Source organism: Patella vulgata, chromosome 2 (genome assembly GCF_932274485.2).
Source record: "Patella vulgata chromosome 2, xgPatVulg1.2, whole genome shotgun sequence".
In the NCBI taxonomy this organism is placed as follows: domain Eukaryota; kingdom Metazoa; phylum Mollusca; class Gastropoda; family Patellidae; genus Patella; species Patella vulgata.
The window spans coordinates 27,355,043-27,381,975 of record NC_065880.2 but is presented as its reverse complement, the minus strand read 5'-3'; the positions used below and the strand labels follow the sequence as shown (position 1 = coordinate 27,381,975).

The following is a 26,933-nucleotide window of genomic DNA, read 5'->3' as shown; positions in this document are numbered from 1 at the left end:
GGCCCATGTTCAACCCCGGGGGCAGAGCCACGACCAATTTTATTTATTTTAAGGTTCCAAAGAATGGAGTTATTTTTGGAACCAATTTTTTTTGGGGGGGGGGGAAAAAGCATGGTCCATGTTAAAAGTACTTTTGATTGTGTATGATCTTGAACTCGTTATCTAACCTTTTGTTTAGTACGTTGAGACCTAAATGTTTTAGATCATCATGAAATGTTTTAACCATAGCATGTTATATGCATCGACATCAAAGAGGAAAATGATTGGTCTGAAACCGAAATAATTCACGTAGAAAAGAAGATAGTTCTCTCCCTTTGACAATCTTATTGTAGGGAAAGTACACGCATGCGCTGAATCAAAATTATTTGGTGTGATGCACAGTGACGCTTTTTCTGGCTTATTTGATATTGATCAATTTGTATATATATAGAATAAAGATTTCCGAATACGGAAGTTATCCTTCATTTTACTTACAATAGAAACATTTTTCTCAAATGACTGTACTTCGAAATTAGGCAAACTCTTTGTGGATCATACGGTGCATCATTGTTTTTAAAGATGGCTGATATTTAACCGGCTGAAAAATTATTTGGATGATTTTCTTTGAAATACGCTTTTATTGAACACAAATATGCCGCCGGTTGATATGCCAGTGCCTCCTGGGCCTCAACAGGGCGGAGGATCCATTTCATTGGCAACCTTGATAGATTACAGCCTACAAAGAACGCATCACGAATTGGTTGTTTTGTCTGAACTTCTTCCGAGAAAAACAGACATGGAAAGAAAAATTGAGATATTCCAGTTTGCAAGCAGAACTAGACAGCTTTTTGTTCGACTTCTTGCCTTGGTAAAATGGGCCACCTCGGCAACCAAAGTCGACAAGTGTACAGACATATGCAATTTCTTGGAACAACAGTCCATGTTTTTCATTGACACTGCAGATAGTTTGGCACGATTAGCTCGTGACACCCTTGGCAATGCCAGACTGCCAAGTTTCTCGTTACCAAGTGCTATAGATGTTCTAACCACTGGCACCTATCCTCGTTTACCTACCTGTATCCGAGAAAAAATAGTTCCTCCAGACCCCATAACTCCACAAGAGAAAAAAGATACCCTACACCGACTGAACCAAGTAATACAATATCGTCTCGTTTCATCAGAACTTCCACCACAGATGAGAAAACTGAGGATCGAACAAGGCAGAGTTAAGTTTACTGTTGAACATGAATTTGAAGTTACCCTGACTTTAATGGGTGATAGCTCAACGATACCATGGCGTCTACTTGATATAGATATTTTGGTTGAAGATCATGAAACAGGAGATGGGAAATCCTTAGTCCATTCTTTACAGGTTTGTAAAATAAATAAAATCGTGGCCTTACATATTTGATAATTTTATAGGAATCCAATAATATTCTATAAGCATCCTCATTCAAACTGACCGAAAAGGTTTTATCTATTACAATTTTTGGGCTGCATGTACATGTAGCAGCCACCATTCCCATTAGGAAATGTTACGTCTGATCTGTATCGCAATATTGTTTTTTCCCACCTGAAAATATGCCATTTTTATCTTTTCAGGTGAATTATATCCACAGATTGGCTCAGACGAGATTATTAGATAATGACAAACCATTGCATGACTTATACAGGGTTCTTCATTCATTCTGTCAGGCTTTACAACTAGAGGTTCTTAATTCTCAAACACAGAGGTTAATTAAATCCAGACTGGGTGACAGTGTTCGAGTGGAAGAATATACTCTGAGTCGACGCCTTTTGGTTTCTTATTGGCGAGACCAGACAAAGAATTGTAAGAGTGCCGACCCAGTCATCTATAAACTAAGTGTCCATGTCTGCGAGGAAGATGATGGAAAACCATTACAAATAACTCACTTTCCTCCTATGTCACCAGAGGAATGTACAAAGGTTGGTTTGGCCATAAAAAGTGATCAACTTTCTATAGAGAAGCTCTTGATGCAGACCATCGAGGTTAGAACATATGCCAAATTAAGGGAGCTGTCAAAAGAAATGCAGAGATACGTTTCCGACAAGTGTGAAATTAGAGACATGCCAGCTGCTCTTCATGTACCAATCCTCTCTCCGTGTATGCCTTCTGAAGTTTTACGGATTGCCATCGATGTTTTACGGGGGACTTATCTCGCTTCTGTACCTGCATACAACAGTTTGGCCATTCAAGAGATTGAAGATTGTCTAAATAATGACAAAAGGGGCTTTGATAAAGCGATCTCTAAATTAAGATTACAATTAAGTTTGTTGCGATGTGAAAAATCTGTCCAATTACTCCTAGCTCCGTGTTTTCACACTCTGCCAATAGTCAACATGGCAGGTCATGAATTAGAAAAACTGTCTAAAACCAGACTATTTATTGGTGTACCCCGGCAGCATTATTTCTACATTGTCGTTGAATTGGAAGAGAAAATTGACACATCTGTAGATTTCAAATATTACTTCTTACAGACAAAACCATGCACAATTGATGGAACGGAAGAGGTGATGGGAGACGATTCGGTTGTAAAATTCTTCCTGAAGGCCGAAATGTTTCTTCCATTACATATTCATTCGATAACACGAGGTCCCGTTTGTAAAATATTTGACGACTCCCCTTACACTACACTTGATAGCCTAAGTCGCAAAAGAAAGTTGTATTTAGGTGAGGGTGATGAGCCTGATGCCAAGAAGATAAAAGGATCTCCTTATTTCATCCCAGAGCTGACATATTTGTTGGCTTCAACAGAAGAGAAGATTCCATTTATTTATTTGGGTCAAGAATTAAACTCACATAATATCTCCCATCAAGGGATACAGATTGACGGAGAAGGAGTATGCATGGCTCTAACCATCTTGGACTTCCCAAACTGTAAAGGATGCCCAGAGGAAGTCACCAAAATGCTTAAGGAATTATTCTTGTCATGTAAGTTTCGTATCTTGTCCAGATTCCGGAACTGGAATGTTGAGTTTATATTTGATAAGTCACCATTGGAATCTGAACATTATAAAGAAAGTGGTCCATCACAACGAGTTTATCTCAATCTAGATTTAAACAGTGACGACTATCAAAAAACTGTCAAAGATTTATTAAACGAATGGAATGCCATTGGTAATTTATTTGGTCTAGTACAAGATTTTGTCGATGTGTATTCTGACGTCAGGTCTGGTTTTCAATCTGTTGTCAAGATCAAGTCGTACAATTATAAGAAACTGGTTATATCTTATGGACAGGGGTTATCGTGTTTGGTTATAGTTAAATGGAATGGTGACGATGGTCTGTTTCACTTATCTCTGGGAACAAATGGTCAGTGTTCCACTGGTAATCCCCATGTACCAGTTTTAACTCACTTAGAGAAAGAATTGAACACTTCCAAAAATCTCTCTTATCTTATTCAAGTTTTGCTGGAAACCATGGCTCCTATGGCATCTATGATTAAACTTAATACACTACCTGTCCTCGGAACAAGCCAAATTCCTAAGATTTCTATGTTAACATTTACGATCGTTCCACAGTCATCCACACATCTTAGAATTATCTACAGAAATATTTATTGTGTTGATGTTCATCTCCGCGCCAACAAGATTGTTGCAGTTCGGGATTGTTCGTACAGCCATTTTGATAATAGTTCTGTCGTAGATGCTTTGACGCCAACACCTGGTCTGAAAGCTTTTTTGAACATGTTCGTGGATGAGACAGCTATAGGTGGACGATCTAGAAGACGTTCAACAACAGAAGATGATAATCCGCCATCTCCAATGGACACAATGGATATCTTCTCGCATCCGAGCACAGGATCTCCAGCGACACGCCCACCAAAACAAGACCTAGCTAGTAATTTTAGATTCCAAAATCCTATGACACCCCCTTCCAACCCTCACACACCTGCATCACCAGGGGCAGCAAGGATGCCAACTGGAATTAACCCATCTCCTTCCACTGCTTTGATGGGAGCCCCATCTCCAAGTACCCTACTGACAGGAGAATCACCAGGTAACCCTCATCTTCATGTTCCTTCACCCAGTTCATTAATAGCAGCACCATCTCCACAGTCAATAGGCATGCACATGCAATCACCAGCTGCGTCATTCATGAGTCCTAGTGGAATGGTGGAAGGAGGCTCTCCATATCCAGGATCAAACTTTGCCCATCCGTCCCCAAGGAACTGGCCTGGATCTCCATCAGTTGTGGGATCTGGACCATCTCCAGCATCTTATTACGGTGCAACCAGTACAACATCACCAGGTCATCCAGCTCTTCATTCACCTCAAAACCAAGTTCTCAGTCCACCATCAAGAATTCTTCCCAAAAAATCTTGGGCAGCCTCAATACCAACGTTATTATCCCACGATGCCTTTGATAAGATGTTAACACCCGGACCATTACAAGCACCTGTCATGCTATCCCCACTGGAACGATTCCTCGGATGCAACATTCTTAAACGTCACTTTAACAAACTCATCCAAATGGACCAGGCCTTGACATTCATACCATGTGCCGAACCAGGCGTCATTATGTTCAAAGCAGAAACTCTTCAGTTTATGGTGAAATTAAACATGTCGACATTACAAACTCTTCATATGAAAGTTACTCCCAATCCTGAAAGTGCAGATCAGTGGACGACAGAGGAAACACAGATTATGGAGAAATACTTTGACCAAAAAATTGCTTGCTATCCATATAAAATCAATGCCTTGAGTAGTTTCACAAAAATATTCAATGCTCCGATAAGAATACTTAAAGACTTTATACAAATTATGCGGCTTGAGTTGATGCCAGATCAAAACATGAAATGGTCTATACGCTGGTGCCTTACGATACCTCATGATATCCAACTCCAGCCGCAGCCAGGTACGCCGTGCGTTATTGTTAAAGCGAAAGTACTTATAGTTATTCAGCTGACCAGAATCGGCATCAATCTTCCTCCAGGCAAAGAGGCTCAGTCCATAAACATTCCCTTACTATATGATCTACATTATAACACTGTCAACTTCTTTCAATATAATGATCGAGGTCAGAACAAACAATTGACCACACCCACAGCTCATGCCATCATGGTCATGTTGACACGCTTTGGTGACTTGCATCAAAATCCAAACGAATGTGCTTTATTTCCCGCCATACGAGAATTGATGACAAACTTAGTTCTACCAATGTGAAAAACAATTTGTGAATCAAAATCTGTACTTGTTATGACTGATCATAATGTGCTATAAAGAAAAGCTGGTTTTAATTCAGGGTTTCATCAACAATGGTGAGTTGTAAGCCAGTAAAACATCTTGAAAAAGGTTTAGAGGAGAAATGTAGATGAGTGTTAAAATAATTTTTCTTTATACCTGACTACCCTTAATGGTCATATGATAAGAGACAATAAATCAACACAGTCTTCTTGTATTCACTAATTTTTGATCATGAATATCTTTTGTAAGTTTATAGTTAAATGTAGTCAGAAAAGTCTAATTTGATCAAGATCAGATAACCATAACATTTCATTATATATGTTGTACTGTTTGACCTATCAGATTGTCTGCATTGGGTAAGGGGCTTTATTATGTGGTGAATAATAGGAATTATAAAGTCCAACAAGAGAGTGCTTCTAGTATATATTATGACTGGTTAATATATGGGATAGTCTAGTGTCACACTTCGCGCTCTAGGTAATCGGTCGTGGGTTTGATCCCTGCTGTGATCTTATGTGGCTTGGAGATATATATAGGGGCTCCTTCTCAACCTTTTCAGGTTTACTCTGGGTACTCCGGTTTCCTCCCACAGGAAAGACCCTTGGGCATGTGCTGATAATAAATATAAGAAAACTTGTCTGCTACCCTTGGTAGAAGTGGAGGTTAAACACCATGAACAACAACATACATAGAACTGTTACTGGCATATCACAATGTTGGGTACCAGTAAAGTTTGTAAACTATGTGCAGCAGAATAATCCATTTTATTAAAGTGAAAAGATAGTTTCTGATTATTTGTAAAATAAGTAGGTGTAGTCAGACTGTAGGGATTGTCCAGGAATTTGTTTTGTTAGAGCTGTTATGTATTATTAAGTACTGGTATTTGTTTTATATTGCCATGTAGATTACTGTAGTATACTAGTAAATGAAGAACATGTTTCAAAAACTGGTTTCGATCATTCCAGCCTATATTGTATCTGCTTCAACTATATTGAATGTACACATTGGCCGGTATTTTGTTTAGATTTATATTTATTTTAGTCAAAGCAGAGCCAATGTAGAATGGAATGCTTGATGTGAAAAATGCTTGTCAGTTTTAGGGTAAAATTTCTTTGAAAATATTGTTAACGAAATGATTAAGTTATATATACAATGTCAATGATTTAAATTTTATTTCTGTTTGATATGCTTATTTATGTCATATATATGCTGTTTATGGGGTACGGAAAATGTCATCACTAAAAAAGCTGCATAGAAACCAATGTCACATGGTGTATGTTATATTTCAATTGTTTCAATTCTACATCAATCACAGGTTGTGTTAGCACCTGATACCACTTATGCTCACATAAAATAGTAAAGTTTTGTATATAAAACTGATCATGTTTCAATACTGTACGTATTCATGTATCATATATCATAAAACAAACATCTTCATTTAACCAAATAAATTATACTCTTCTTATTTTATTGTAGTTTTACTTTCTCAGTGATTATCTAATTTTATTATTCAAGCTGCTGTTCATCTCTTCTGGTCTTATGAATCTCTTGCAAATTACAATGTTTTGAAAGTTGAATTTCTAAGGAGAATATCAGTCCAGTTAATAGTCAAATTCCTTTCATTAATTACAAAGATATGATGAATGGAAAGCTTTGCAACATTCAGCATCAAATGTAGAACATATTTAGAAGACAATGCGAATTATAAGTGTTGGTTAAAATCTTTGATGAACACCTTATTAATCTGACCGAGTCCAAGACATGAGATTATCTGCCATTGATATTTTAGTTTTTCTTAATTAAATATTAAATAATCAATACAAGTACATTCTTGAAAGGCTTTAGCTCTGAAAAATTCAATATTGTCTGAAAAATGCACGATCAGGATCAATAACTTTAAGAATTTACATATTAATACAGTGGCATTTGGTTTTGGTGATCTCTGCTGGATAGTAAAATTCAATTGTTAAAATACTCAACCCTACAGATTATCCCCTGCATACCATTGCGATTGATAGCTCTATAGCCCCTTGTAAGTTGTTATTACTGAGATAGTGGAAGAGGTCCTGTATATAGATTAGCTGCATTGTATTTCCTTCATTGTATACTGCTTAGTGTAAAACCATCTTCATCAGTAAGACATTAAACCACATTTGATTTTGTGTGTGTTTATATTTTTGGCTCATACCCAAAATATGGGCGTAGAGAAATGGAACCACTGAAGAAACAACAAATTCTATAAATTATTTTTTTTTTAATTTTTTTCTAGGACTAAAGTTAAATTTATGGCACTTTTCAAATAACTTTTAACAAAGGTAGAATGAAGGTGAATAAAGGCAATTATACCATATTATACATTAAAGATATTAATTATTATAATTCTAAAACATTTATATAAATTATATTTACAAATATTGGCACAGATAAAAAAACGCATTAACAATTTGTTTGAAACTTTTAGCAATATTTTACAGTTCACACAATACATTAACATATTGATGTCTACACCACATGTACCGTATTGCAAATTGTAATTTAGCTCATACTCTTACAAAAAAATCAGACATATATAGAAATTGAATTTATATATACTTAAAGTGCTGCGTCCTCAGAAAAACCTAATGAACCAACAAATTTTGTCTATAAATACAGCTTGACAGAAATGACAGTTTTGGTTTGCTTCATCACATGTAATTCGTACCACAGCTAAACTGAGTTCATATTGACCAAACTCATGAGAAATGTGGTTACTTTTAAGGAAATGAAGAACACATTTATCCCTTTGAGAAACAAGCCAACAGTGAGGCTGATGTCCCCCGCCGAAATCCCCAAATAAATAGATGACACATATTAATTAATCGCACATCTATTTTTTTCAAAAGTATCGAGCAATCAAACTGATTATCAACTATACACTAATTTTCATCACTCTCTATCAGATAGAATCAAAGTTATCTTGTCCCAAAGCATCGACCAAGGAAATTGCTTATCTCTGCTTAGGTTTAGCTCGATATGTTAATCATTGAACTCAGTCAAGACGAACATCTACATCAAGTTTAATCATTCTACCTCAGTTAGAAGCAGAATTGTTATGTTCCAAAGTCTTGACCAATCAAAATGCTTATTGCTCCTTAGCCTAAGCAGACAATTCTCATCATCGAACTTAGTCATGGTATTGGTGTAATGAAACTATACACCAAGTTTCATCATCGAACTTAATTAGAACTAAAGTTATCGTGTCCCAAAGCATCAACCAATCAAATTGCTTATCTCTACTTACCATAAGCAGAAAATGCTCATCTTCGCATTCTATCAAGGCATTGACCTTATAAACACCTAAACCAAGTTTGAACATTCTAGCTCAATTAGAAGGAGAGTTATTGCGTTCCAAAGTTTCGGACAATCAAATTGCTTATCACTCTGCTTACCCTGAGCAGAATATGCTCAATATCAAACTTAGACAAAGTATTGATGTAATGAAACTATACACCAAGTTTCATCACTCTCACTTAATTGGAACTAAAGTTATCGTGTCCCAAAGCATCAACCAATCAAATTTTTATCTCTACTTACAATGTACCCTAAGCAGAAAATGCTATCTTAACAATCCATCAAGGCATTGACCTAATAAACACCTACACCAAGTTTGAACATTTTAGCTCAATTAGAAGGAGAGTTATTGTGTTCCAAAGTCTTGGCCAATCAAATTGCTTATCGCTCTGCTTACCCTGAGCAGAAAATGCTCATTATTGAACTTAGTCAAAGTATTGATGTAATGAAACTATACACCCAGTTTCATCACTTTCACTTAATTAGAACTAAAGTTATCGTGTCCCAAAGCATCAACCAATCAAATTGCTTATCTCTGCTTACCCTAAGCAGAAAATGCTCATCTTCGAACTCCATCAAGGCATTGACCTAATAAACATCTACACCAAGTTTGAACATTCTAGGTCAATTAGAAGGAGAGTTATTGTGTCCCAAAAAGTGTGACGGACAGACAGACAGTCGAACCCATTTTAATAGTCCCCTGCTTTCTTTGAAAGGCGGGGGACAATAAAAGCCCTACATAGTTATATTGTCACGTGATGATTTCTTCCTTCATAGCATCAGAACAAAAATTGTATATTGATGGACTTGTCAACCAATATGATAATATTTATTTGGAATGCAGGTTAACAAAATTAAACCGTAATAAAAAAAAAAAAAATAATATAAAAAAAACATACACCATTAGTAAATATATGTTTTTAGAAAAGAAGAAGCGACAATAATTAAACTTTTGAAATGTAAGCTATGACTTATCAATCTAAATTACCTCCAGAGATTTAAAGATATCTCTTCTTTTTTAATTTGTTTAGTATCACTGGTATAAAGATTCTAATATTTCAGTTTCTATAAACAGATTTGAATCAATCCATGACTAATTTTGTCTATTCTTATTCGCACATACAAATCTACCTGTAATCAAAACTATATATTATTTCCTTTCTGTTTATTTTGATTATCAACATCTAGATACGAGTTTAAGGAAATCGATTCTGGAGTCATTTAAAACATTTTGAGGAATTGTCCAATCTTTAGATTTGGCATCAACCAATCACAGATCATGTATTATGGAAAGAGCCCAATAAAGACATGATTAGACAAATATTTAAACAACAGCCAAATAAACCAAAAGGAAATCTTACACTCGGCAAACCTCTGCAGATTCCAGTACCCTACATCTAGCCTCGGCTGTATGACGAAGTCTGCTATTGAAACTACTTTCAAGTTCCTGGATTACCAACGGCGTTGCCCATGACGACTCCTTTGAAGAATGTTTTATCATACAAAGATTTCAAAGTCTGAAGCTGTTTTTCTCTTAAGTTTATTCGATTTTCTATAGACAATGACAAGTTTGCACCGAAAATTCTACACACTCTTCGAAAGACACAATTGTGAGAACTTCTTTCTAAAAGCGGCATGTATAGGCGTAGGTACATATCACTTACCGTCATACAGCCGAGACTAGATGTAGGGTACAGGAATCTGCCGAGGTTTGCCGAGTGGGAAATCTTAGTGTAATTTTAATTAGACTGGAAAAAATATGTATTTTTTAAAAGAACCACAATATACTACATAGTAACACACAATAAATACTTTTACATTAATATTCACGGACCACCATATTAATCTTTGGTACATATTTATTATTAATATAATTAGCTCACAACACAATGAAAGCACCATTTATAGCACTGGTATAGCGATAATATTTAACAACAAAATCACATTATCATGGGTTAGACATTACTACACATGTCAGTCCCATAGCACTGGTATAGCAATCAACAAAATCACATTATTGTATATGGTTTAGACATTGCTGCATGTGTCAGTCCTATAGCATTGGTATAGAAATCAACAAAATCACATTTTTGTATAGTTTAGACATATTGCTATATGTCAGTCCTATTTACTTACACACTAAAACTCATTCCATTATACGACTTAAAGATGCTAAATCTCTTTGATTTAGGTCAAAATTTAGTAGTGATGAATGTTAAAATGGGCTCTGTCTGTCCTGATTTATATTTCGGGGCATATCTCATAAACCGATATCTTTATGAAACTTTGTACACACATCAACTTTAGAAGTTGTGCCTTTTGCTAATTAGAAATTTCTTGGATTTAATCATTTTTATGTTTCTATGGAAACAAATTTGACTTAGTTATTGGTAAACAAGGGCATGGGGTTTAAATCATGATAACCAATCACAACTGCCTAAATCAAAATCCAAGCAAAACCCACAACTGATACAGAGTTTGCTTATTGCATTTACATAGTACAGTATGCATATTACTTCTATAAGTAAGCTGCCACATACAACCCACACATACTACTATCTGAACTAGTTATATCCAAGCCTGCCTGACTAAATATAATGTAAATAATGTTTAAAGTGAGGTAAAGAATGTCATATGACTGAGTATTTACATTTTACTGCCTCAACAACCTGAATAATAAAATTTAAATAAAACTAATTAATAGTAGTTTATTTTATAAAATGGAAAATTCTAAATAAAATGCACATGGACTAATTCCATTTTGTAAATTTCAAACACTAAATAATGTTTCTGATTAATAGGATGGAAATAAAAATTCACGTCAGTCTGTGCATATATGTGTAGCTATTGTATTCGGACATCAATTGGAATTTAATCAGATCTTTAGACACATTAATTGTTATGTATTTCTTATTATTTTTGAAATAAACTATATTCAAACTATATTATTCTTTTCTTAAAAAGAGATTCTCTGCTTAACCCTTTCAATGCTAGACGTAAATCCACTGCCTGTGATAGACCCTTTTTTGAGGAAAAAAGGGGGGTTGGAACTGAAAGCCAAACACTACTTATGGAAGCTTTTATGAAAAATCTTTTTGTCTGTTGGAAGCTGCAATACCTTGTTTTCACTTTCACTTTCATCCTCAAGTCCCATATCATTATCAATACAGTTAGTCAATAGATCTACACGTTCGGGACTCAGGAATTGCCTACGTCTTTTACGATCCAGCAGGCCAGCATTATTATCAACATCAGAATTATTGTCAGAATCTACTGCAGACACAGGGCTATCGTGTTCACATTGGGCTTGTTCATCATGCACGGGAGACATAGCCATGGGCGGAACGTCGCGCAACAAATCACACACTTCATAATACCAATCACTGTCCTGACTACTATCATTATCAAGTAACTGGAAACAAATTATGTGTATCACCCGCTCGAAATTGTCCACGTGTTGGTCTGCAAGACGTCATTCACGACTTCGTCGAGAGGGCATCGTCTACGTTGTCACTATGCACTCCGCCATTTTACGGTTTGCCGCTTTGAAACGCGTGTATAGTGTATAGAAAATACAATAGATGGCACTTGCAGTTACGGTACTAATTTTAGCGAGGGCTTTACTGAGTACACGGTAATACCGGGTACGCGTATTTTACCGGCATTTTATAATACCCGGTACTACCGGGTATACGCAATGAAAGGGTTAAATAATAAAATAATACAAATTCAGACTAATTAAAATTATAAACTTTGTTTTTTTAATGTTTTTATGTTGCTATACAACAGTGCAGTCTAACAACATTTTTAAGACGAATGTATTCAATTGACCTCACCTAGCCAATGATAAAATGTTTTGTCTTGGGTTTAAATCATGATAACCAATCACATCTGCCTAAATCAAAATCCAAGCAAAACCCACAACTGATACAGAATTAGTTATATCTAAGTAAATGTATAGGCCAACATAAATAACCTAAATTTAGAACGAATAAAGATCTAATTTTCATTAGAATGATAAAAAGGAAAGTTTTAATATTTTATATAGAATTTCTATGTCATTCATATCACTCAATTCACACTACTAATATCACCTCATTGTCATCTGATTTTCTCTGATTGAAGTATTTTGCATCTCTGTGAAAAAATAAAAATAAACAAGCCAACAGTGAGGCTGATGTCCCCCGCCGAAATTGCAAAATAAATAGATGACACATATTAATTAATCGCACATTTATTTTTTTCACTAAGTTTCATCACTCTCTATCAGATAGAATCAAGATTATGTTGTCCCAAACCATCGACAAATGAAATCGATTAGCTCTGCTTAGCTTCAGCTCGTAATGTTAATTATTGAACTCAGTCAAGACATTCACCTAATGAACATCTACATATACATCAAGTTTAAACATTCACCTAATAGACACCTATGCCAAGTTTGAACATACTACCTCAATTAGAAGGAGAGTTATTGTGTTCCAAAGTTTCTACCAATCAAATTGCTTATCACTCTGCTTACCCTCAGCAAAAAATGTTCATTATCGAACTTAGTTAAGGTATTCATATAATAAATCTATACACCAAGTTTCATCAATCTCACTTAATTAGAACTAAAGTTATCGTGTCCCAAAGCATCAACCAATCAAATTGCTTATCTCTGCTTACCCTAAGCGGAAAATGCTCATCTTCGAACTCCATCAAGGCATTGACCTAATCAACACATACACCAAGTTTGAACATTCTAGCTCAATTAGGAAGAGAGTTATCGTGCCCCAAAGTATCAACCAATCAAATTGCTTATCTCTGCTTACCCTAAGCGGAAAATGCTCATCTTCGAACTCCATCAAGGCATTGACCTAATCAACACATACACCAAGTTTGAACATTCTAGCTCAATTAGGAAGAGAGTTATCGTGCCCCAAAGTATCAACCAATCAAATTGCTTATCTCTGCTTACCCTAAGCGGAAAATGCTCATCTTCGAACTCCATCAAGGCATTGACCTAATAAACACATACACCAAGTTTGAACATTCTAGCTCAATTAAAAGTTATCGTGTCCCAAAGCATCAACCAATCAAATTGCTTATCTCTGCTTACCCTAAGCGGAAAATGCTCATCTTCGAACTCCATCAAGGCATTGACCTAATCAACACATACACCAAGTTTGAACATTCTAGCCCAATTAGGAAGAGAGTTATCGTGTCCCAAAGCATCAACCAATCAAATTGCTTATCTCTGCTTACCCTAAGCGGAAAATGCTCATCTTCGAACTCCATCAAGGCATTGACCTAATAAACACATACACCAAGTTTGAACATTCTAGCTCAATTAGGAAGAGAGTTATTGTGTCCCAAAAAGTGTGACGGACAGACAGACGGACGGACAGACAGACGGACAGACAGACGGACAGACAGACAGACAGACGGACGAACCCATTTTAATAGTCCCCTGCTTTCTTCGAAAGGCGGGGGACAATAAAAAATCATAAATACAACAAACATATGGAAAGTAATATGTGAAGTAAATTAGAAATTTAGCCGTTAACTGGACTAAAGCTGCTAATGAAGGTCAAATGAGACAGAAACTTTGTACATTATAAAAATCAATACAGCACCTGTTTTTCTGGTGTTTGGGGGATCCCCCACTTATAAATTGTTCACTTAAAAATTCTTGTCCCAGGCCAGCAAGCACTCAAAATGCAAAATGTGAACAGCTTTATTGTCAGGTGTTCAACCAAGGTACTCACATGATTCTTAGAAATTATTTTAATTTGATACACTTATTATCCTTATCCTGTAAGATGTTCCTGATTGTGGATGACAGACTGGGGTGTGGTGGGTGTATAAAAAGTAAACACATTGACTTACTTCATATTCTTCATCAGATAAAACACCTACAACAGCTACAATTTGATATTGTTTAGCTTTTAAACCTGCCATAGTTCGTCGTAAGGTACGCAACATACTATTATCTATTCGACCCTGGAAGTGTTGCATCTGTTTCTGACTAATACTCGGATCAAAGATTAACAGACGATCGGATCCATCTTTCATTTCTTCTATTCCAATAATTGTTCTACTATGTCCTGTCAAAACAAAACCAACAGACATTTTCATTTTTTTTAATGACAGGAAAGGAAAAGAATGAATTGAGTTGTATGTTGATGAAATGAAATGGAGTTTAATACCCTACTTTTCTAATGAAGACAGAAAAAGCCATGTTGTGAGGAAAATTTTGCCAAAACAGCAGCATTTCCACCTAATCCTTGTCAAATACCAAATATTTTTTATGTGCATGCAGTGTGCTATGAGGAATTTTTGCCCAAACAGCTGTGCTATGGCCTACTTTTATTTGGATTTCCAAGTGTCAGGGGATCTTTTACGGCCCTCCGTCCGGCACCAATGTCAAGGGGAAACGAGGATGGAAATCTCAAGGAACTTTCTCAACCAACAGCCTGATTGAACTTGCTTAGTGAGCCAGTGCCTTACTTCCTCAGTCATCATGACTCACACATCACATATTCACCGAGTTATTGTCCTGCCATCAATTGTATTGAAATTCAGAGTCATGCATCAAAAATTTGTCCTAACCATTATTTTCCCCAAGAATTAACGCCCAAACCATCAAAACCCAATCGCTTTACAGGTCAGAGTTTTTAACCATTTTATTTTACAACTTGCCAAGACTGATCAACTAAGTCATAATGAAAAACCTTATCGAAAGTAATAGTCATAGAAACCTTGTATTCAATTCACAGGTAAAAATTTATAACATTTTTATTTAAATCATGCTTTTACTATTTGGCTATGGCATTTAAAACTTGCTGGGATTCTGGAGAAAATATTTTTTCGAAATCAGGACAATCTTTATAAAAAGCCTGGATGACTTTACTTGGGGTGGGCTTGTTTTCATTACCTGGCAATCTATGTTTTATTAACAGAAATATATACCTTGATGTTGTAAATAAAGTGGTGCCTTAAATTCACAAGCTGACTGGAAATAATCTTTCACCCATTGGAATAATTTTGGATGCGTTCCATCGGGACCAGATGGACCCAAGAAATCCACTAAACGACATCTGTAAGAAAAAGAAAATGAATGTTTAAAAAATGAAATGGCATTGGTGGGGTTCAATGATCTTGTCCACACTTTGCCAGTACATAATTACCTTTTTCTATTGAAAGAGTGAGAAATGAAATTAATTGAAATGAGGTTTCACATCCTACTTTTTTGAATGAAACAGGCTAGAGAAAATAGACATATGCTGTGTTACGAGGGAAATTTTGCCCTTGCAGCAATTATGGTGCTAATCTTATTTCGATTTCTGTCAGGGGATCTTTAACGTACTGCCAATCATATATACCTGACTTTGGTTTTTAGTACCATGCAAACAACTAGACAATGATTGTTGCTAGGTCATCCACATTCTGCATCAATGACAAGGGGAAAATAGGCTAGAACTTCGGGAGGACGGTTCACAACCTACCCTGGGATAAAACCAGAGACCTCTTAGTGAGTCAACACCATACTCACCATGCGACCATGGTAAACAAACATGACTACTTACTTTATTTTTAATGAAGATAATGTTGCTACTATTTCGGTTGCTCCAATCCATTTATTTGTATTAACAACCCTTCCCCCTAATTGTTCCGAGCCTTGTTTGTCGAAACCTTTTTCCCACGCCACCTCTATTAATCGCTGTATTTTGGGTATTGATGGGATGAGGGGTTTACCTGTTATGTGAAAATAAAAATCATTAATTCATTGTAATCGTGCCTCGTCTAATTTTATCTAATAATGTATAGGTAATATTCCCGAACTTGACAACAGGTCTATAACAGATTTGTACCCAAAGCTTGGGGAATATTGGGTGATTATGTGTTCAATCACAAACAAAAATGTAAACCGTACCTGCTTCGATTTTGATGAACTGATATGCTTATTTTGGCGGAAAAGACTGTTATTACGGATTTTAGTTTGATCAGACTAACGGTTCCTGAGATATGAACCATCCATTTTGTCAATTTTGGTCAAAACTGGTATGACTGCTCAGTAACTGATTGGTCAAAATTGCTGAAATGGATATTGCTGGAATCTTATAAAGGCACTACAATTTTTATACTGAACTTGGTTTTACATCCCATCCCAGCAACTAGACACAGTATCAGCCCCATGCTAATTGTGAACCAGGGTGGAAAAACCCAAAGATTTATCATGTCCATTCCCTGATTGTGACTGTGATTCCATTGTGAACAACTGACAAGTGGGAACTGAGCTATAGGTTCCATAAATCCCAAAGAGCCTCCATTGAAAAAAGTAACTCACCATTAAATAGCACCTGGGATATATCAAGTTCAGCAGTAACGGATGATAATAACATTTGAAAGTTTCTATAGCCACACCCCCAACCTTTATCACCAAACGACACCGAATAATGATCTACAGATGTGGCCAGCCACCAGCGATGAACACAGCTACTAGTATGTTTATAATAATACTGTAGTTTCACTATAATACCTACAAAATAATTTATACTATTACAGCCTACATGTACAAAATACTTACAAAAATTACAAGTACAAAAGATTTGGATCCAGTAATATTGTTGGAGGAAAGTTCTCAATTACCAACCAGCGGCTGCCAGGCAGGATACGCCCACATTTTCTAGAGATGGATAGAAAACAAGCTAAAACGAAAGTGATTTTTCCTACAATCAAGGGCCATAATTCAGGAAATTACAATTCGATATGAGCAAATATCAAAAGGAACCAAGATCTTTGAGTTATAAACTTACATTTCAAGTTTCAACAAAATCGTATAAAAATTGTGACTTCTATACGGTCCACAACCTTGATATACCATATTTTTACGCAATTTGAGAACGAGGGGCGGCCATTTTGTCTGTCAGTTTTGGACCAATTTTCACGAAATTCAAACTCAACAGTCCTTAGGGTTTAACGGTGATAAAATAATACGTTTTTTTAAATCGGATAAAAATTATGATCTCTATAGGGTCCACAAGCCAAAAAACGCGTTTTTACATACAATCAGGGGCCATAATTCAGGAAGTTACGGTCCTATATGCGCGAATATCGAAAGGAACCGAGATCTTTGGGTTATAAACTTACATTTCAAGTTTCAACAAAATCAGATAAAAATTGTGACCTCTACAGTGTTCACAAGCCAAAAACGTGATTTTTCGTACAATCAGGGGCCATAATCCATGAAGTTACGGTCCGATAGATGCCAATATCGAATGGAACCGAGATCTTAGGGTGATAAAACCTATATTTCAAGTTTCATTGAAATCGGATAAAAATTGTGACCTGTAGACTGTTCACACCGGTTGATATATAGGACTTTGCAACGGGTGACTTACTGTCAAAAAATGATGTACCACTACGCAGTAATGTAATCAGGTTCAGTAAAATTACATCTATACCAAAGAATTAAATTTATTAATTTGTGATGGTTGGGTAATAAATAAAATCTGTTACTTGTCTTTTTTGACATCAAAAAATATCAACACAAGTCGATAAAGTAAAGCTTTAGTTTTTTTTTTTACTTTATCTACTTGTGTTGATATTTTTTGATATCAAAAAAGAAGAGTAAGAGAATCTCTATTTGAAATCTGATGAACAATGTAACTAGGTCGGTGTTTGTACATCCAAAAAACTAAGCAATACTTTCCATGTCAACAAGAAACAGTTTTATTTTTATAAGAAGTGTATCAGTTGTTCTCGAAAGAGTGTAAATGCCCAACTTTCTGCACAACACATGTCACTACTAAACGCTTGGACCTGGATTTCAATAATCTCTTGATATACATGCAAGATTTACCTTTTGTACACGAATGCCCATCATCTACACCATTTAAGTCATTACATTTAAGATTTGTTTTTTGTTTGTGATATTCTGGTATTGATAAATGACCATTCCACACAGCTCTTTCTAAATTCTTCTCATACTGCTGTTTATAGTCTGTTTTACCATCCATCCCATACATTGCCTATAATATCAAACATACTTAAATGAGGAGACAACTTTTAAATTTGAGATATTTCTTCCTGATGAACAATCCCCACAAGTTTGACAAATATCCAACCCGAACTGTAGTGTTAAGCAATACAGGCATATATAACTATCAAGATATATCGACTTGCAGAAATCCTATAACAATATATTGTTTAGAGACAGTGGGTCTGTTGTTAGTTGGGATACGAACAGACGAAAGTTTCCTTATAGACATGGGTTTTATTTATCATACTTTAAGTGCATGATAATTCTATTGATAGTATAGAAAGTGATGTCACACCACTCACTACCTCCTCTGTAAATTGTACATGCCCATCTCATTACGCCACTACCACCCTTGTAGATTGTTCATGCCCATCACATTATGCCACTATACAGTACATACCTCCCCTGGTAATTCTACATGCCCATCTCATCATTCTCCTGTATGAAACCCATTAATAAAAACATGATCTGATTAACTACTGTCTTAACATAGTCCTCATTATAACCTAAACTGAGTGGTGGACAGATTCCTGCCATATTATTTATCATGTATATTACCTGTAGGGTCTGGAAATCTTTTTTCTCCATTTCAGCTTGATCTTGTTCTCTCTGTTGTAATTCTTCAGCTATAAGTTGATCTGTGGCTTCATTTACTATAATAACAAACACAGCATCAATCAAATAGTCAGACAGTCAACAGGATGACAACACCACAGATAAAAACTTATTCTGTCAAAAATATTAATTACCAAACCATTTATACTGAACAAGATTGTCATGAATCACCCTAAACCAGTGGTTTCAAACCCTTTTCCACTCTCAAAAATTTTGAACAATTTACATTTCCAAACCACTGAGGACCCCTCCCCCATATCTGTGCCACAATTTTTTATATAAACCTATGATAAACCTTTACATGTGCTATTTTAATTCTGATTAAAAGGATACATCAAGCCATAGCAAGATGATCACCATTCTTATTAATGTGACTCTGATATAAGCTACTCATTCAACACAAAAATTACAGACTTATAATTTATTGTCTTAGGTCATTCGTCGGTGGAAATATTTAACTTGTCTGCAGGCAACCCAGACAGTACAAATTGTTTATTCACAATCAGTGTTCCTTGATATAGTCATCAAAAATATATTTGTAAATTATTAACACAGAATTGATGAAATAATAAGTCTTTTGTACACTTCTTGCATAAAACGAAGACCTTTAAAATTGTAAAATTTAATATTAATATTTTGCTTCTCGATAGTTCAACACTTGCAATTATACACATTTCTACCTTAAAAATTAATTTTCAATTTGTCCATAATCTTGGATGTAAAGTCACTAAAAGTAAAAGAACATAAATAATTCAAAGTGCTATATATATATATATACATATACATGTATAATCTTAGTAGGGTATCCATTATTAGGTCTTTGGCGTAAACATAATCCACAGCATGGGACCCATGAAAATGTAGAAAAGTAAGATCTCTGTATATTTTCCCTAATTATAAGTACATGTAGAATGCCATGATTCGAAAGAAAAACAAAAATTGTTCACTTAGGAACATTGCTCATGAACACACACCCAAAAGTATTTCATCTATTTTGTACATACCCAAACTATACTATTGTGACAAACTAAAATATTAGGACAACTGATTTAGTAAAAGAGAGAAAAAGAGAGAAATGAGGTTTTATGTCCACTCGACACAGACTAGGTCATTTTGGGACTAACACACGATTCAATTTTATTTCAAGGTTGGAAATGTGACCCTACTCCGTGTCACGTACAAGCGGGGAATCAAAACCATGCCACTTGACTCAATGACAGACCTTCTGATTCAACGCCACCCAACCTCTGCAGATGATATAAACATCCAGCATGAGTTATAATATGTGCTCGGTAAAATCTCTTGAAAGGCCTCTTTTACTTCCAACTTATGTTAAATAATCAACTGGAGTACATTTTAGTGTACATTAAGCCATAACGAATTTGACATCCCAAAAAATGCTTGATCAAGATCAGTGACATTAAATAATAAACTATACTAACCTGGAGTATGAGTTGCTGAAAAATGTCCATCGACGTGACCTGTTAGAAAATTGGGATCTGTAAATATTTCCCCACACACTGGACAGATCAACAAATCATCAGAGCCTTGATCACTGAGAAATTTTCCCGGACTTAAAACGTCTGCATGTTTAGAATTGATATGAAGTTCAACATCTTTTGGACTGTCTAAACTGATTGCACAAATTGGACATGAATATACTACATCAATATCGTCCAAGTTTACATTGCACCCTGGGCCTTGTTTCATCGGGCTGAGAATATCGGAATGTTCGCGGTTGACATGTTGCTGAATCAACGAATCTGAGGATGTGGTGAAGCTACACAGAGGGCAAGAAAACGCTGGTGACATGGCCGTCGCACCCTCTGCGATACTCAATATACTGGGTTCGGCCTCCATACTGCTATTCTGACTTCCTGAAGATGAGAATCCGGAATCGTGAGACATGCTAGCCTTATCTTTTGTCGGTACTTGTTTAACTTTATGGAATGAGTTGAGGCCATTTTGTCTTTGAGGAACGTCTAGATATAATTTACTACGTTTTTTATCTGGTGGTTCCATGACGGGCAATGACGAAACATGCGCTAATGGATCCCGGTTTTCAGCGTCCTTCAATAATTCGTCATTCAAAGATGAAAAACTTGAATTATATTTAAATGAATGAGACGTTGAAGCAGCCAAATAATCAGATGTATTATTCAGTGATTTTGATGTCGATGGTTTGGAATAGTCCGAGTGATGATTTGTTTGTTGAGTTCTTGAAGGTTTTTCGGATGACGGACTGACAAGATCTAGATGTTCTACGTTTACATGTCGTATCATATCAGATCCTGAAAACAAATTATAATCATATTTATCATTCAATAATTTATTTCATGCTCATTCAATCTGTAGTGAAAGAAGATAGATAAAATAATTCCAAAATAAACAGATGACACATAATGGTTAACTGCACATTTATCTTTTTCAAAAGTATTGAGCAGGCAAACTGATTATCTATACTTCGTTTAGTCTAAGCATAAAATGTTCCAATCTGATTAAAACACAGATTCTATTTCATTTCGTTTTTATAGTTCAAAATTTACTTGTCTTTTCTACACTAGGATCTGAAAGAGTTGTTATCATTGACGTGTTCGGAATGGTGTGAAGAATTAGCCAATGAAACGGTCTGTTACGGCGAGCTTTAGGCTTGGTTTTGCATGGAACTGTGGGTAATCCACTAGTAACATCAATGCTGATTGGTTAATCAAATGTCTGACGTCATAGGGTCAAAAGCCACTCGTATGACCTCAGAGGGTCAGATCTTCATGTAGTGTAGGCCATCGAAAGTATAAAAAACAAAATGAAAAATAGATCTGTATTTTAATCAGATTGAAAATGTTCATGATTAAAACTCTGTCAAGATTTTGAAGCATCTGGTAGTGAAACTATACACTAAGTTTCATCACTCTCTGTTAAGCCACATTAAAGAGAGAGAGAGAGAGAGAGAGGTCATTTCGGGACTGACATATGGTTTAATTTTATTTCAATAATTCGCTTGCGTGTAGGACTCTTTAGCAGTGGGAGGGAATTGGAGTACCCGGAGAAAACCCACGAGGTTGGACAGGCGACCCTACTCCTTGTCATGTACAAACAGGGATTCGAAACCACGCCAGTTGACTCAATGACAGGCCTTATGATACAGCGCGCACGTGCTAACCATTCGGCCATCCAACCCGCCGCCGCAATATAGTAGTAAGACATGGGTCTGTCCCATTTCACAAAATTGAATGTCATCCTGTGATAAATTTCATTTCTATGATTATATGTGCAATATGAGAGAGAGAAATTTGCCTGGGCAGCAGCATTTCTGCCCACTCTTCTTCGAATTCCAATTGCAATTATGTCCATGGGAAGACCTTGGTTTTTCTACCTAATACTATTCGATGAATGAGGCACACTTTTCTTGTTGGCAAAACCCACTGACAATTGAGAATTGGACTTGATAATGAAAGCTCCCAATGGTTCTTCTCAGCCAATTTCAGGATTCTAACCTAGAGTAGGTATCTAATGCTTTATTTATCTCATTATAGAGATGTTTGAAAGTTTAAAACATAAAACACAATTTAGTCTAAATGTGAGCCTACCTATCAGACCGGCCATATCACAAAAAGGACAATAGTTATCTGTTGTATGTAATTTGATATGGTCATGCATCTCTGATTCAAATATTCCTTCATCACCACAAATAACACAGACATACTGTTTCTCTGGTCGACTGTAACATGCAGCGCCACCTTCTGCCATTCTGTAATGATATAAATTATTTTCCAATTCTTATTTGGTTATATTATGGTCAAATAAAACAAAACAAGCTCCTCAAAAGGCAGTGGAATACATGATTCCTAAGGAAGGACCCATATCGTACCCTTCCACATATCTGTACATTTGTATACATGTACATCATGTAGGCCTGGACTAGAAATGGTTTCACTAGTGAAAACTTCTGTCTTTGACTCCAGGAATAGTAGCAGATGGTTCTAGGTCCTACTTGGAGCAGGTTTTGTAATCATTTGTAATCTGGCCTCAAAAGCTATTACAAATAGCTTAACATATAATCCACATAATGAAACAAAAGTGAAACCTTACAGGCTAATTCTATAATTTTGAAAATCCCAACCCCTTCTCCAGATACATGTAGGCCTACATTGGTAATGTCATGGCCACTTGTGTACATGAAAAAAGTCACTATGAAAATATAAAACGCATTAGCACAAAGAGAAACTATATTTTAATGATTGATATTTCATTGTTTGTGGTAAAACCATTTATTTCAATACAAATTATGATAATAGGTGTTGAAAATTATTTGGTTGAGGCTATTTTTACTTGGGCATGTTGAGGCTACAATATTGCTTCTAGGTGTATACCAGAACTATATTGAAGAATCAATGCATCATTTGATTCTCACTAAAATATCCAATTTCTCACGGCTAAATATGTACAAAGACTGAGTATCCAACCAACATTAAATCAAGAAAACAAGCCCACAGTGAGGCTGATGTCCCAAAATAAATAGATGACACATTAATAATAGCACATTTATTTTTTTTCAAAAGTATCAAACAATCAAACTGATTATCAACTATACACTAAGTTTTATCACTCTCTATCAGATAGAATCAAAGTTATCTTGTCCCAAAACATCGACCAATGAAATTGCTTAGCTCTGATTAGCTTTAGCTCGAAATGTTAATCATTGAACTCAGTCAAGACATTCACCTAATGAACATCTACATTAAGTTTAAACATTCTACCTCAATTAAAAGCAGAGTTGTTATGTTCCAAAGTCTTGACCAATCAAATTGCTTATCGCTCCGTAGCCTAAGCAGAAAATTCTCATCATCAAACTTAGCCATGGTAATGATATAATGAATCTATACTCGGAGTTTCATCACTCTCACTTAATTAATACTAAAGTTATTGTGCCCCAAAGCATCAACCACTCAGATTGCTTATCTCTGCTTACCGAAAGCAGACAATGTTTATCATCAAACTCCATCAAGGCATTCACCTAATGAATGCCTACACCAAGTTTGAACATTCTACCTCAATTAGAAGGAGAGTTATTGTGTTCCAAAGTCTCGGCCAATCAAATTGCTTATCACTCTGCTTACCCTGAGCAGAAGATGCTCATTATCGAACTTAGTCAAGTATTGATGTGATAAAACTATACACCAAGTGTCCTCACTCTCACTCAATTAGGTTTAGAACTAACGTTATCGTGTCCCAAAGCCTCAACCAATCAAATTGCTTATCTCTGCTTACCCGAAGCAGAAAATTCTCATCTTCGAACTCCATCAAGGCATTCACCTAATAAACACATGCCAAATGTGAACATTCTAGCTCAATTAGAAGGAGAGTTATTGTCTCCCAAAAATTGTGACAGACAGACTGCGATGGACGAACAAATTTTAATAGTCCCCTGCTTTCTTTAAACGCGGGGGACAAAAAAAAAAAAATACCAACGCTAGATAATCTGACGGCTTGAATTCTCCGCTACCAATAATAGATGACAGTGTCTTCTTATTAGTGAGCAGCATAAATAGATGAAATTTCAATTTATCATAACTTTGTAAATACTGCACGAATTGAACCATTTTTGGGCCGAGATTAAACTTGAACAATGTTGTAGTTTGCAAGCCAGGGATTCTAAATGAGCTTGATGACGCATTGAGCCTTTAATTTAAATAATAATATTATATTGATATTCATCTTAAATTTACTTCCCTGTGCCGTGTGGATACCGGTACCTTATACTTTAATATTCAGCCTTAGAAGAAATATACTTGACTTGGCAATCGGATTTTGTTCCAGTTATCTTCATTTTCATAATTGGCAGATTGGTATATTGGCAAATGATTTTCAACATTTGCCATTTCATTTACTTTTACTTTCTAAATGTTACCATAGGATAACCATGTCCATACAACTGCCATTTATTATTAGCATAAAAATTTAACATTACTGGCCTAAAAATTGACATTAGTAATTCTGTTACCAAAACCCTAGTTTTATAATAACCAAGAAATTAAAGCATGGCACTACAATCCATTATAGTTTGTACGTAATTCAGCCACCAAAGGCTAATATCTTACTTTAATTTCTCAAGGCACCACGTCCATCTCCAGACTTCGACAATGAATCGGAAATTAGGTACAGAATCGTGGGAAAGTCCTAATAACCAATGAAAATCATTCATTTATAGATTGATAAAAACTATCCAATAAAATGCTTCTTGTCAAATCTATTACGTCATAGATTCCCTCATTGGGGTTCAAGGTCATGATTTGGTAATACTCCAGTGTGATCGTGTCATTTCGGTCAAAATGTTTCGGCAGCATTTATCTGTTCTTAGACAATTAAGACCCAAGGAGGCGGAATCGGTTATTAAAAGACTTTTCAGTTCAGATAACAAAACTAGTCTACAAATACTGAACAGGCAACCACTTCTAGCGAGAAATACTAACGTCAACAATGTTGTCTGCTGCACCACAACACCACATTTTCAGACGAAACGTTTTGAATCAGGTAAGTAAAAATATAATATTTATGTAACCAAGAAAATTAATGACAATGTCTGTGGGTTTTGTTGTGTCTTTTTTTAACTAACACATATTCTGTAAATTCTCTTGACTTTTTATTTATAAATTTTGTGGACCGTCTGTATTTATATAAGCCTGATGAAATACTGAAATCGAAGGACAACATTGGTGCAAAACTATGCCTTGGCTTCCGTTCAACTTCTTGCAAGTCACGTTCGCATCTAGAAATAACAGTAGGATCAAACTATGTACTCAATTGAAGCCAGTAATATGTTCTATTTAACAGTGTTGTTAAGAAGTTAATCAATTGAAACTATTTTTGCGTAGATCGTTCATTGCTACGTAACGAATTGTAATTACTAAAGTAACTAATTCATTGCAAAATCAAATTTTTCTTTGACCCTATGTGCAGGTACACATTCGGATTATCATTTGTTTCAATTTCCAAAACATCTAAATAAATCATTTTAAATTAATTACTGGTATGTAATCCTACCAGATGTGAGCCCCAATGATCGCAAAATTAAATACATGACAGCTTGGTGGCGAATATCCTAGAACAATACAATTAATTATTTGCCAGGCTATTTAGGTACCAAATAATGCCATCTTCAGAGAAGGGAAATATGGAGAAGTTTATTACATGTACGTACATTATCAGATGATTGTAGCATTAGGTTAGAAAAATTAAGATAATCAGAAAGTTAAACAAAAAATGTTCTAGGCCAAGGAATGGTGTGGATTTTAATATTGAACTTGATGTCAATAGGGAGTTACTAATCTGAGCTACTCCATGTATGTCCCAAGTCTATCATTATTTAAACAGTTGTGGGTTGTTTTTTTTCAACATCAGGTGTGGCACCAAGCAAAATTCAGAAGAAAATTCTAGTCTGGACAAAATACTATAAATCTATAGAGGAAGTACCAGATGAAATATCGTATGTATTACTTTAGTTACTTACAGATCATATTGGAGGTAGGGGCAGGAACAGTGTCCAGTCTTTTGGAATAGTTTGGACAGTAATAAAAACTGAGGAACCGTGTACACATTGGCATGTCATTAAAATAAAACCCTTGGCAGTTGGAAGTAGAGTAGACAGAAACATGAATTTTATTATGCCTGTTTATATCAGAGCTTATGCTAGCTTGAGGTAAACATGAGCCGTCTTCAGATTACCAATTTTGCGGAAATAAAACTAATATGATATTGTTACATCCTAATCCTTTAGAAA

At 35.6% G+C, this 26,933-nt stretch overlaps 2 protein-coding genes across 2 annotated transcripts; one reads left to right on the top strand and one right to left on the bottom strand.

The window, feature by feature from the left end:
• Positions 1-553: 553 nt before the first annotated feature.
• On the top strand, positions 554-6,652 carry LOC126811496 (mediator of RNA polymerase II transcription subunit 14). Its single transcript, XM_050537160.1, has 2 exons — positions 554-1,351; positions 1,582-6,652. Exons 1-2 carry the CDS (start codon positions 632-634, stop codon positions 5,164-5,166), a joined length of 4,305 nt encoding a protein of 1,434 aa, XP_050393117.1. The 5' UTR covers positions 554-631; the 3' UTR covers positions 5,167-6,652.
• A 770-nt stretch (positions 6,653-7,422) lies between these two features.
• LOC126811501 (zinc finger-containing ubiquitin peptidase 1) lies at positions 7,423-25,328 on the bottom strand. The gene is made up of 10 exons (XM_050537169.2): positions 25,255-25,328; positions 22,744-22,904; positions 20,599-21,447; positions 19,100-19,194; positions 18,362-18,530; positions 16,847-17,038; positions 16,086-16,254; positions 15,469-15,596; positions 14,386-14,603; positions 7,423-12,654 (listed from the first exon to the last, which is right to left on the bottom strand). Exons 2-10 carry the CDS (start codon positions 22,901-22,903, stop codon positions 12,619-12,621), a joined length of 2,016 nt encoding a protein of 671 aa, XP_050393126.1. The 5' UTR covers position 22,904; positions 25,255-25,328; the 3' UTR covers positions 7,423-12,618.
• Positions 25,329-26,933: the final 1,605 nt, after the last annotated feature.